Here is a 14,245-nt window from a genome sequence, read left to right as displayed (position 1 = left end):
TTTTAGTAATTATCTTTGGAATTTGTCTAATTAATCTATGGTGAATCCTTTTTAAATCCTTCAAAGTCAACAGAATCTTTATATTCTGATGTAAGATTTGATATTTGGAAAAAACTAAACATCATATTTTTTGCCAAGTCTTGTCAGAAAGTCAGGTGATTTAGCTGCATAACTCTGTTCTTGGTTGTAAACAAGGTATACATTTGAGTTAAGGCACCAATTTTCTAGTATGACTTACAAATGGAGCCATGAAACAATTTCAGGGCAGTAGTTTAAAAATCATTTGGAACCCTGGAAGCCTTGATGGATTAAGTTTATAGTTTCTGAAGGTGATTAGTTTGAAGAATGGCCCCCATTTGGCCGTATGCCCTGATATATTTGTTTAAAAATCACTCTTAGTATAGTTGGTATTTTGATGTAGTGAAAGAACCGATGTCTGAACATGAAAGATGCCATTTACATTTTTCTTCAGATTGCATACCGTGCTATAAATATCTAAAGTTTAAACATTATGGAAACAAAGAAAGCAATGTAAACTGGAAGTTCTTCCAAGGCAGATCTGTGAAAAGTATGTGTTGGTACCAGGAGATATACAGGTTCCTAAGAACTCTTGGTAATTCTGGGCCACCCAGTTCACTAATAAATATTAGTTTATGTGTCCTGCTCATTGAGCTATGTGCTGGGTCACACTGGACCTCTATGAAGGGGGCCTATATCAAAACATTCTTCTAGTCTGGAATACGGGAACTAAAGAGAACATACAAGGCCTCTGACAAAAAGCACACTGTTACAGTCATGGCTTTTCCCTTCTTGTTTGTCCCCAGAGCTCCTCAGCTACTCTGTTCACCCATCTTTGAGCCCAGGGTTTCTTCAGGGTAGGGTCAGCATGTCCTAGCTCTACTAGGTCAGCATTAAAAGAGTAATAGATTTTTTTAAGAGCTCCCATATCTTATACCTTTTAACAGAGTGTACTAAGCTTAGTTTGGTCTGATACAAATGAAAAAAACCCAACACTTCATGTCTCTTTGTTTAGACCAGTGATTCTTAAAGTGGGATCCCCAGAGCAGCTGCAGCAGCATCACCTGAGAATCTGTTAGAAATGCAAATTCTCCAGTCCCACCCCAGAAATACTGAAGCAGAACTGGGGAGGGGAGGTGGTGAGGCCCAGCTACCTGACTTAACTAGCCATGGGTCTAGGTGGTTCTGACGTATGCCAAAGTGTGAAGACCACTGGTTTAGATTTTATCAGCAGGGGCAGTAAAGAAACTCTCACTATCAGATAAGCTGCACGGACTTTTATGAACTTTACAACTTATTGTAATAGCCTATTATCATCCGCTTGATAACTACATTTAACGTAAACACAATTACACATGTAATCGACATCTAAGTTGTCCTCGACAGAATGCATGTTAAAAGGTCGTGGCTTGGGGCTTCCCTGGTGGTGCAGTGGTTAAGAATCCACCTGCTAATGCAGGGGACATGGGTTTGATCCCACATGCCGCGGAGCAACTAAGCCCCTGCACCACAACTACTTAGCCTGCGCTCTAGAGCCCGTGAGCCACAACTACTGAGCCTGTGTGCCACAACTACTGAAGCCCACGTGCCTAGAGCCCATGCTCCACAACAAGAGAAGCCACCGCAATGAGAAGCCTGCACACCACAACGAAGAGTAGTCCCCGCTCTCCACAACTAGAGAAAGCCCGCAGGCAGCAATGAAGACCCAGTGCAGCCAAAAAAAAAAAAAAAAGTCATGGCTTTCTTAGTAAAGAGATGGTATGAAAAGGAGACAAATGAACCTAAGGAACTTGTTTTTAGTTTTCTGAAATGATGCCATCCTCAACTCCCCTCCACCCCTGCCCCACCTCAAATAAAAGAATCAGGGGGAAAGATATTACTATCAAGTAATACACTTTATCATTTGCAGATATAGGTTATCATACATCTTGAATGAATAGCTATGTCCAAGCCTGTTTTAAAGAACTATTAAAACACTTGAAGGTAAATGGATGCTTTGTCTGATTTGTAGCTAAACCCTCACACTCATTTCAGATCTATTCATTGAACTATGATACCCAAGATTCATAACACAATTTTTTGATGAAACGTAAAGTTTCATAATCTCCTCAGAAGGCATACATAGAATAAAATGATTCTCTGCTTAAAAGTTAAGACTTAGGCTCTGCAGCAGTACAGTTCATAGACATGTAATGCAATCTATATATGTAATTTTAATTTTTCTAAGTAACCACATAAAAAAGTAAAATAAAATGAGTGATATTAATGTTAAATATATATTTTGTTTAATCCAATGTACTAAACATATCACTTCAACATGAAAAAAATAAATTAGTGAGATATTTTTACATTTTTATACTTAGTCCTCAAAATCTTGCATGTATTTTACAAGTATAGTAAATCTCAGTTAGAATGCTAAATTTTAACTGAAAATACTTTTTATTTAGATTTAATAAATTTTATCATTGCAAAAGTAGATTCCTTACTCGTTGTTCCAAACATACGAAAAAGTTTTCCAAAAGCCTAAGTGAATATCAGTTTTCATATTAAAATTAATAAAAGTAATGAAATTAAAAGTTCAATTTCTCAATCACACTAGCCAACTTTCAAGTCCTCGACAGGCTACAAGTTGCTAGTAGCTACAATACGGGGCAGAGACGCTCTGGAGCTGTGAGGGACCAACCTGGGTAAGAATTCAGGCTTTGCCGGTTACCGGCTGCTTAGCAAATTACCTAGCCCTCTCCAAGCTTCAATTCTATCGCCTGTTAAATAGGGGAAAGACCCACATTCCACATGTTTCAACTTCTGCCAGCAAAAATAGCAGCAGAAGAGAAACTACAGTTTGTTTTCTCCTTCATAGTAGAGGTAGCGAAATCATTTCATCAATTTATAATAATCAGAACCAATCTAAATGCCTACAGAACAAGAATGGTTAAATACTTTTAACTCATCCGCTGTAGCCCTAAAATTCAATTAATTATTATTATTAATATCGGTTAATATAATTAAGAAAAAGGTATCATTATGAATAGCTCGACTACTGAGTGCGTGCACAAAGATAAACTTATAAGGACCAGACACCTATCGACAGCGGCTGCCTGAAGCAACAGGATGGGGGCGGGGATGGAGCTAGCACACGCCTTCAGTTTGTATTTCTGAGCAGTTATTGTCCAAAAATGCTTTTCTAAAAAGGAGCTATTACTTTTGCATTTTAATGAGAAAATCCCAAATCTGCTTTGAAACGACTACACTTCTCCCTCACTGTCTGCATTGTGATTTTAAATATAGCATAAATATACTCTAATAAGGAGAAACTGCTGTGCGGAAATACTTTTATCAGAACGCAGAACACGCGCCCTTAATCTTTCAGTGAGCCGTTTCCCGCCAGGCAAACGGAAGCAAAACCGCCCTTGACGTCATGGGAGGCGGCCTCTCCTAGTTACCATGGTGAAGTCTACGCGGCCATATTTACTGTGGTCAGCCCGCACCCAGCTTTTTCCTAGCGCGGGTGGTGGCGCGCCGTGGAAATGTCTGCAGAGTAAGAGATGAGAAACGAATCATAAGCCTCAGTGAAGGACCAGGGGCAGAACGCCTTAGTCTAGTTAGTGGAACGTAGAGGTGCAGATGCCGCGGATTAGCGGAACGATTCAAGCAGAGTAGTGCAGTTTCTGCCCGGACTTTGAAAGCCGCTTCCGTTGCGCGACGGAAGTGTGAGTCGCCAGAGGACGACTCTGGGAAGAATCCGCTGTCCGCTGTGTGTGCGCAACCGGAGTCATGTCGAGTTTGACGGTGAGAGACCCGGCAATGGATCGATCACTGCGTTCCGTGTTCGTGGGGAACATTCCGTATGAGGCAACTGAGGAGCAGTTGAAGGACATTTTCTCCGAGGTTGGTTCCGTTGTGAGTTTCCGGCTGGTATACGATAGAGAGACGGGAAAACCTAAGGGTTATGGCTTCTGCGAGTACCAAGACCAGGAGACCGCGCTTAGTGCCATGCGGAACCTTAACGGGCGGGAGTTCAGCGGGAGAGCGCTTCGGGTGGACAATGCTGCCAGTGAAAAGAACAAGGAGGAGTTAAAGAGCCTAGGGCCCGCAGCGCCCATCATTGACTCACCCTATGGGGACCCCATCGATCCAGAAGATGCCCCTGAGTCAATTACCAGAGCAGTCGCTAGTCTGCCACCGGAGCAGATGTTTGAGCTGATGAAGCAGATGAAACTCTGTGTCCAAAACAGTCACCAGGAAGCTCGAAATATGTTACTTCAAAACCCACAGCTGGCTTATGCGCTGTTGCAGGCTCAAGTAGTGATGAGAATCATGGATCCAGAGATTGCTCTGAAAATTCTGCATCGCAAAATACATGTCACACCGCTCATCCCAGGCAAATCTCAATCCGTTTCTGGCCCTGGCCCTGGCCTTTGCCCAGGACCTAATGTTCTGCTGAACCAGCAGAATCCTCCAGCCCCTCAGCCTCAGCATTTGGCCAGAAGACCTGTGAAAGACATCCCTCCTCTGATGCAGACCCCTATCCAGGGTGGAATTCCAGCCCCGGGCCCAATTCCAGCTGCAGTTGCTGGCCCTGGCCCTGGCCCCTTAACTCCTGGTGGAGCAATGCAGCCCCAAGTTGGAATGCCAGGGGTTGGTCCGGTGCCCTTAGAGCGGGGACAGGTGCAGATATCAGATCCTAGAGCTCCTATGTCTCGTGGACCCATGACTGCTGGTGGCTTACCTCCTCGAGGACTGTTAGGGGATGCTCCAAATGACCCACGTGGAGGAACTTTGCTTTCAGTCACTGGAGAAGTAGAGCCCAGAGGCTATCTTGGCCCACCACATCAGGGCCCTCCAATGCACCATGCGTCTGGTCATGACAGCCGGGGCCCTTCCTCACATGACATGAGGGGAGGGCCATTAGCAGATCCCAGACTGCTCATTGGAGAACCCAGAGGACCCATGATAGATCAAAGGGGTCTACCTATGGATGGTAGAGGTAGCAGAGATTCTCGAGGGATGGAGACTCGAGCCATGGAAACTGAGGTCTTAGAGACACGAGTAATGGAGAGAAGAGGAATGGAAACCTGTGCAATGGAAGCCAGAGGGATGGAAGCGAGAGGCATGGATGCAAGAGGAATGGAGATGAGGGGCCCTGGCCCCAGTTCAAGAGGCCCTATGACTGGGGGAATTCAGGGTGCTGGTCCTATTAATATGGGGGCAGGTGGTCCTCAGGGACCCAGACAGGTCGCAAGCATTTCAGGGGTGGGAAATCCTGGAGCTGGCATGCAGGGGGCAGGTATGCAAGGAGCAGGCATGCAGGGGGCAGGTATGCAAGGAGCAGGCATGCAGGGGGCAGGTATGCAGGGAGCAGGCATGCAGGGGGCAGGCATGCAGGGGGCAGGTATGCAGGGAGCAGGCATGCAGGGGGCAGGTATGCAGGGAGCAGGCATGCAGGGGGCAGGCATGCAGGGGGCAGGTATGCAGGGGGCAGGCATGCAGGGGGCAGGCATGCAGGGGGCAGGTATGCAGGGAGCAGGCATGCAGGGGGCAGGCATGCAGGGGGCAGGCATGCAGGGGGCAGGTATGCAGGGGGCAGGCATGCAGGGAGCAGGCATGCAGGGGGCGAGTATACAAGGGACAAGCATGCAGGGAGCAGGCATGCAGGGAGCAAGCATGCAAGGGGCAGGCAAGCAAGGTGGAGGCCAGCCTAGCAGTTTTAGTCCTGGGCAGAGTCAGGTAACCCCACAGGATCAAGAAAAGGCAGCTTTGATCATGCAGGTTCTTCAACTGACTGCAGATCAGATTGCCATGCTGCCTCCTGAGCAAAGGCAGAGTATCCTGATTTTAAAGGAACAAATCCAGAAATCTACTGGAGCTTCTTAAAAGGTTTTAGAAAATACTTGGCAGTAGTCCCACAAAGGTTTTCTGTAGCATAGAGAATGGGTGGGTGCAGTAAGCTGACTTCGTATCCCCACCCTTGAATGATTACGAGTTCCCTCCTCTCAGAACCTAATCTCATTTCTTGTAGTCTTCTTAGTTTTTATTTTTAATTGTGGGGTAGGGGGAGGGGGGAAGTGGGTCTCTTCACTTTAATTCACTGTAAATAATACAAAAATAACTCTGAACATGATTATATTATACCAAATAAGATTACAAAGGATGCGCAGCATTGTTAAAAGGGTCTACAAGGTGTTAAGTACATTTTTAAAATACTGAGCAAAACAATGTGAAAACTGCACCTAAAGACTAAAAGATGACCTGTTAAAATGGTAATGTACTAAGATAGTTTAACATGTTTGGTTGTATAAGAAAACAAAGACGTTTACCTCAAAATTACAAGATAATAGTTTTTGGTAAGCCATTTAAAACACAGAATCCTATTTCAGGGGCAACAGAATGCTGAATTAGGTTAAGTACTGTACTATTTTGGAATTACTTCAGAATGTTAAGAGCTAAACAGATAATTCTCAACTTGTGGTATTGGAATTTTTTTTTTTTTCTGAAGCTATGCTACCTGAAAAATCAAGGAATGCATCTGATGTGATGTTATTTCATTTATCCCATCTTTCAAGCAATATTTTGGCCTGGCCTTGTGCATGACAATTTTGCTGGGACAGTTCTAGGTCAATGAGGTTACTTAAATCTGCTCTGATGAGACTCTCTCAGTACCTTCCTATTTCTCAATAGTCTTCAAGCCCTAAATCTGAATAATTCTCTCACATCCTTCCCCAAAATCTGTGTAGGGACCAGTTGATCTGCATGAATTAAACATGGCATTGGACTTTTCATAAATAATGGAAGGTTTCATGCAGTAAAGCTCTCAGTTTTCTGGTAACTAGCTTCCATTACACAGATCTGTCTGGTCAACCAGAATCAGGAGTTAAAAATCTTAGTCTCAGCAACATTTAAAATGCCTCTTAATTTTCTTATTTCAAAATCTGCTTATCTGTCACCATTTTACCAGAATAATTGAAGCCCACGTAGGTAAAGATATCCTTGTAGCCTGAAATCTGCTAAATTGGTTATTACTTTCCTTTTACAAGTAATAAAGCCATTTAATCCTAATATACATGCCCATGAGACATATTTAAAAATCAGTAGGAAGGTGGGGCTTAACACAGTAACTTTAGAGCTACTACTGAATTTGTCTGTAAGCCTTGAGGATGTGGAGACAAACATTTGTGTGACAGAACAAGTAGTAATAACAGAAGTATAAACACCTAAATAACCAGGTGATCTTACTCAGGAGAAGAAAAGCCAATACCTAATTACAGAGGAAAAAATTAATACAAGGAGAGAGCGGAGGCTTAGAAATTGAATTACTTTCCCGTTGCAAGGTTTTTACATCTTAAATGGATAATTCACTCTTTTTGTAAAGTTTACCTCCCTACGATGTTTCCTGCTACTTATTTTACTCCTGTTTTATTGTTCATACTGTTAACTTCCCCATGTTTTCTATATGCTTCCCCTTATTGGAGGGGATAACTCTCCTTTACATGTATAGTAGTTCTGGTTAATACTAATTCAGAGTTGGCTTGATTACTTTGAAACTGTAGTTGCTTTATCTCAAAGCTTTCATTGAAAGGCTGTAACTGAAAACTATTAAATGTTATGCTCTTTGTTATAGTAAAATCTCAGCATTGTTTAATGCAGACTAAATAAAAAGAATGTACAATGAAGGCTGAATTTAGTGTCTGATGTTCATTTTATTTTATTTTTTTTGTGGTACGCGGGCCTCTCACTGTTGTGGCCTCTCCTGTTGCGGAGCACAGGCTCCGGAAGCGCAGGCTCAGCGGCCATGGCTCACGGGCCCAGCCGCTCCGTGGCACGTGGGATCCTCCCGGACCGGGGCACGAAACCGTGTCCCCTGCATCGGCAGGCGGACTCTCAACCACTGCACCACCAGGGAAGCCCCATGATGTTTATTTTTAATAAATGTGTTATTCAAAAGTTATCTATTGAGAGTTCCATGGGGCCTGAATACTTTTTCTTTCAAATGAAAAAGGCAAATCTAAAGAAATTACAGGACTGAATGGAAATACCTTTTTTAAGATTCATTATCTATAAAGTCCCACAATTGAAATACCTATATATTTTATATGCCAATCATGTTTTTCTGTAGTAGGTATCAGAAGCAACATCTTGGATACTCAGCTGTTAGGCTTCCTTTTCTTTGTATTCCCCACTGAGAATGCCTCTGTATCCCAGGAACACCTTACAGGTACTGTATCTTCATTACTGACAGCACTTGTTATATTGTAATGCACTATTTTACTTTTACTCTCTACCCCCCCTCCCACTTTTAATAGACTGAATATGGACTGTCTTACTCATTTCTATATTCTCCATAGCAAAAATTGCAGGTGAGAAGGAAGGACAAAACATTTTATCAGAGTTTTAGTGGGAAAAAAAAAATCCTGTTAAGAGCACATGAATTTCCCTACAAAGGATTTAAATTCCACACAGAACAAATGAGCTTTAACAACTATTTGCATTAGAAAATAAATTAGAAACAGATAATACAAGCAATCTCCTATACTCTGATAAACTGAATAAAATCGGTTCTCTCCTCATTTCCAATTCACGCATGGTCTGACTGTTCCAGTACTGATGTATACAAGCAGTGCATGTCTGCTACAATCAGAATCGTGTTTTACTACGTAATTGTTGGTTATAATCCTGGCATCCTGCATTTTCCCAAATATGGACAGACTAAAATGAAAGCAAATTGATTCATAATAACAGCAGTTGAAGACAGTGGGGTGAAACGCTGATTTGCAGACGCCTCTTGATGGCTTTTTCCTCTTGAGCAGTGCATACTGTTTGGAAAGAAACCATCAGCTTTAATCAGTGCCTGCTCATAGCCCTTTCCCTCTTACATTACTGATTAATATCAAAATACATTTTAATGTTGGTGGTATCCCAAGACTAATGATTTGGGACCATTTGATAAGATAGAAGCCAATGTGAATCTCAGGTGAAGGTAGGCTAATCGAAGTAAGATCGTGTATGACTTTTCAACTCCTCAGAATTCTAAAGGTAGAAAGCATTTTTTTTTTTTTTAAAAAAGAAGAACCTTAATATAATCACAGCTTCCAAAGCTTCTTGCTTTTCCATGCTGTGATGGGACATTAGCTAAGCACACAGAACCTGATTTCCTATGGTGTGTCAGGCCATTCTCTTAGGGCTGATGAGGTCTAAGGATAATTACGTGCAACAACCTACTGTGGCAGATAAACTGAATTATCAGTTACATCTCACAGTCTTCTCACAAAAGAATATGTCAGCCTCTCAGTGCTTTACACTGCCGGCTAATCGCCAGACAGATTTCTGCTTGGAGCTTGCTTTTCTCATCAGTCTTCTGTCAAGAACGCTCTAGAGTCAAGACTTAATTCATTTTAAGGAAATGAATATATTCAAACTAATTAATAATTACTAATATTATTGTTAAATATTATTGATAGTGTGACTGTTACATGATATTGGTATCTAATATTCTAATATATTTCACATGTATATGTATATTTCAGATCTTAACTGAACCAGATCTTTTAATATTTTCATTTGCTTCTGTCACCTTAAAACAAAAGTTTTACCCCCATGGTTGAAAATATCAGCTTCACAGATACTCATATTACAAATTACCTTTCTCATGAAATGTTAACGGACGTGTTTCTTCTAGATATTTTTGTACCACAATATAAAGCTTATGCCAGTAAAGGACATGCAGTGTATCAAAAGTGACTTTCGGGTAGCACTGTCAAAAATAATGAACCTGGTGCTTATTAAATGCTGTACATAAAAATACCAAACTATTTACCTAAAAAAAGAACCGAGGGCTTCCCTGGTGGCGCAGTGGTTGAGAGTCCGCCTGCCGATGCAGGGGACACCGGTTCGTGCCCCGGTCTGGGAAGATCCCACGTGCCGCGGAGCGGCTGGGCCTGTGAGCCATGGCGGCTGAGCCTGCGCGTCCGGAGCCTGTGCTCCGCAACGGGAGAGGCCACAAGAGTGAGAGGCCCGCGTACCGCCCAAAAAAAAAACAGAACCGAGATGTTCTGCTTGATGATAACTCTTTATAACTAGGAGTTGATTTAGTTCCCAAAGGTAGGTGACTAATTATCAAGGAGTTAGGATAAAATATATAACTTTTTCAACTGTAATCTATTTTGTATTATTCAATATGTATAAAATCCGCAGACATTTGAAATCCATCTCATATGTGTTACAAAGCTTGGTCATTTAAAAAAATCTTATCTGCTTGGTTTCTTATTTGTTGTCTTTCACAAAGGTAGAATGGTTAATTTCTTGGGCATCAAGAAATGAAGCCAGCAGTTTCCTCCAAATTATTTTATTTAATTAGCTGTGTTAATCAAAATTCTGTCTTATTACATTACTAATATTCTTCAGTGATTCTACTGCAAAAGCCTATAGGCCACTTCAGTGTACCTGCCAGCCTTTGATTGCTTTCCTACCTGAATGGATTTGAAGCAACTTGTACCTGTTTAGGAATCTACTTATGTATTTATCCTCAGACATTCCACAGAAAAAAATACATCTGCAATAACACACTTTCCAGTTCCATCTTAAAGGTTCACCTTAATAACATTCAAAACATGAGCCACATTAAAAATCATATATTTGAATTAATGTGATGGAAGGGCCTCTATAGGGCTAGATTGGTGCCCTAATCTTCAAAAAGTCATATTCTATATCCCAAATGTCACCCTTGGTCACAGGTTAAATAATACAGCAATACAAATAAGAAGGACTAAAAAAATTGCCAGACACAAACCTGGCTCTAAGAGAGTAAACACAACCATTGCCTATTAATAGAATATATTTCCTATCTTTAGGTAATCCTTTAGCCAAAATGATCTCATCATTTTACATGTATCAGTCATCAATCAGAGAGAAAGATCCTCATCTATTTTAAGAAACAGAGAAATTACAGTATTGAAATCTCTAGAATCACATATCTCCCCCCAACCCACCACCATTAATTTTGTCAAAGTTTTGTCCTGTAGAAGCTTTAAATGTCTTTGGACAAGGGACGCCAAATCTGTGGCCTGTGGGCCAATTGAGCCTGCAGATATGTTTTGTTTGACCAGCCAAGGTTCTCAAAACTTTTGAATTTGAATGCATTTAGGTACAGCATATATCCTCCTATTTGTCCACGAGCCCAGCTTTTCCCTGGATCTTATGCTAGGTTTGATTCACACAATTACTTGCCAGTCCTTGTGATACTTGGAGTTTACAACTCCTGCTTTTACTCTGTATAAAAACACAGCTATTAGATTTGATTGAAATGTTTAGTGCTTGTTTTTTAGATACCACATGTCAGTGAAATCATACAGTATTTGTCTTTCTCTGTCTGATTTATTTCATTTAGCATAATACCCTCTAGGTCCAACCATGTTGTCACAAATGGCAAGATTTCATTTGGTTTTTTATCGGTGAGTAATATTCCACTGTATACATATGCCACATCTTTATCCATTCATCTATACAAGGACACTTAGGTTGCGTTTATATCTTGGCTACGGCAAACAGAAGAAATCTTGAAACCATAAAATCAGCATGCTCATGTTGCAGTGAGAATAAACTGTCAATAGAATTCTGCTGCTAAATATTTTTCAAACATCATCTACATATTCCTATGTACCAAAAAGAAAGGACCAATATAACCAAAGCAGTTAAAAGTAACTGCCCAGCATTTATTCTGTTACTTTATTTTCAGTAGAGTTATTGAAAATGGCATCAAAACTGTATGCTGTAATCTGGGCCTTTAAACTTGGTCTTTGAACCTGATCATAATTAAGGGTACAAATTAACCAAATCAACATTTGTAAATTAAACAAATAATGTTTTTTCCCCTTAAAGGAAAGTTTACATTGGGTTTATTGACTGAACTCTAAACATTTCTAGCAAACAACAATTTAAATTCAAATCAAGGTCTTTCAAGAAGTGATATCAAAGCATCATTGTGAAGCTGTGAAGATGGCCTTGGAACATGTGAATCTGAATCTCTCCTTTCCACACGTGTTCAGACTACTTGTATTCTAGTAATCTGGCACTTGGTTTGCCTAGAGGGAAGACAAAATTTGCTTAACTAGAATGTTTTGTGAGTTGGAAGCGAAACGATTTATAGGATCTTTGGTTGGTGGGGATTTTGTTGTCATTGTTTTCAGATAAACAGGTTTTAGCAATTCCTCCCTAGTTAGTGCCTCTGCTGGGAAGTGCAAACTAGGCAAACTCCTTGAGCCTTGAACAACAATGACCTTGGTTTAAAATGACCCAAAGCTGCCCCGCCTGAGGAATTAGAGCCGGATTATCCTGGGGAGAAAAGAGGCTTTTCTGCATCTCTTGTCCATTGTCCTTTTTGCCTAGGATGATTCATAAAGAGAAGGAAGATAGATGAGCTGGCCACTGACCCAGCCAGGGTCAGCCAAGACAGGATTGTGAAAACTCATCTCCTGTGATCACTGTGATGAAGTTGAGCAAATTATCAGGGCTGGAAAATGGTGTTTCAACCCAAAGTCACTCTTCAAAAAGAGAAGAAGGAATTGGGGGGTGGGGGAGTGGAGGTTTAACTTTTTTTTTTTCACTGAAGCCCTGCCAGAAATGCAGACCTACTTGACATGAAAGATGGTGGCTGCTGCCCCCAGCGAGCAGTGCCCTCTCCAGCTGATCCAGTCCCTCAGTGTGTCTTTTGGGTCTTACCTGCCATACCACTAAAGGCTTTTTTGTTTTGTTTTAATAAGAAAAGGAAGAAAAATTCACTTAAGTTGATATAGACCTGGAATATTATTGTTTAAAATATTTTTACTCTAATACGCATTTTTATTTACACAGTGATCAGATATTTTGAAGTGATGAAATGAGCCTGTAATAGTGGAATTTCTGGCTTCAGCCACAAGACTGGGGTAGGGGAGATATTTGTTTTTGAGGGAGGAAGGTGGTAGCAAGGGCGGCTCCAGAACTAACACAGATGTCAGTCATAAGTTCCATGCCCTCTTCTGGAAGGTTGAGTCATGGTTAACACATAAAAAGCTTCTATCGGGCTTCCCTGGTGGCGCAGTGGTTGAGAGTCCGCCTGCCAATGCAGGGGACATGGGTTCGTGCCCCGGTCCGGGAAGATCCCACATGCTGCGGAGCGGCTGGGCCCGTGAGCCATGGCCGCTGAGCCTGCGCTCCGCAACGGGAGAGGCCACACAGTGAGAGGCCCGCGTACAGCAAAAAAAAAAAAAAAAGCTTCTATCAAGAAGCTACCTAATGCCAGGCACTTGACAAACATCATCTCCAAGCTGACTAAAATCTGGAGGCAGTAGGAAGAAATATGCTTAGAGAAGTTATCTCGTTTGCCCTCAGTCACATACCTTGTAGGAGGCTGAAGCACCAGTGAATCTAAGTCTGTGCAACTCTCAAGCCCTACTCTTCCCCATCCCATCATTCTGCTTTAAGAAGGAGGTAGTGAGGAGACAGAACAGCTTTCACACTAGGGACTGAATGTGAAGAATGTCAGGCATCGTTTCTACTAAGTGACGAAGTTTATCACAGTCTAGAAAAAGTGATTTTTAGGCAATAGTGAAAGATGTATAAAATCAATCTTTTGTCCTTATTTTTTCTTCCTCCCAAGAATCAAGTACTAAACCTGGGCTTTGGTAGAATAGAGAGGGGAAAATGAAATACAAAACTAGAATGAAAACATATTATATGGAATTATAGTAAATCATTTACAAGAAATATATAAAAAAGATTATCTTCTGGAGAGTTCTAGTCAACATCTCATTTAAACAATACTGAGATTTATGTTTCCTGTCATCTTTTAAAAAAAATTAATAATATACAGTTTACATACCATAAAATTTACCCATTTAAAGCACTCGATGCAATGTGTTTTAGTATATTCATAGAGTTGTGCAACCATTATGACAACCTAAATATAGAACACATTCATCACCTCAAAAAGAAACCTTGAACTCATTAGCCTCACTTCTTACTCTCACTCATCTCTCCATTCAGCCCTAGGCAACCAGTGATCTGCTTTCTATCTCCAAAAAAACAGTGCTGCTATCAACATTTATTTGCAAGTTACTGTGTGCCCATTTGTTTAATTTCCCTTGGGTATATACCTAGAATTGCTCCATCATATGATAACTCTATGTTAATGCTTAGAGGAACTGTCAGACTATTTTCCAAAGTGGCTGCCCTGCTTTATATCCCCACCCGCAACAAA

The 14,245-nt window shown here is 41.2% G+C and overlaps 2 protein-coding genes across 3 annotated transcripts in view; one reads left to right on the top strand and one right to left on the bottom strand.

Moving 5' to 3' along the window:
- The window catches only part of PRKG1 (protein kinase cGMP-dependent 1), a gene marked incomplete at both ends in the record, with an annotated part of 1,181,231 nt that overhangs the window by 499,783 nt on the left and 667,203 nt on the right, over positions 1-14,245 (bottom strand). The gene's annotated exons all lie outside the window — the stretch shown is intronic.
- Positions 3,754-7,882, top strand: CSTF2T (cleavage stimulation factor subunit 2 tau variant). Its single transcript, XM_082854878.1, has one exon. It carries the CDS (start codon positions 3,793-3,795, stop codon positions 5,890-5,892), a length of 2,100 nt encoding a protein of 699 aa, XP_082711004.1. The 5' UTR covers positions 3,754-3,792; the 3' UTR covers positions 5,893-7,882.

Source organism: Leucopleurus acutus (assembly GCF_964270905.1).
Source record: "Leucopleurus acutus genome assembly, chromosome: 14".
Classification (NCBI taxonomy): Eukaryota; Metazoa; Chordata; class Mammalia; order Artiodactyla; family Delphinidae; genus Leucopleurus; species Leucopleurus acutus.
The sequence above is the reverse complement of the archived record's forward strand: the minus strand, read 5'-3'. Positions and strand labels throughout refer to the sequence as shown.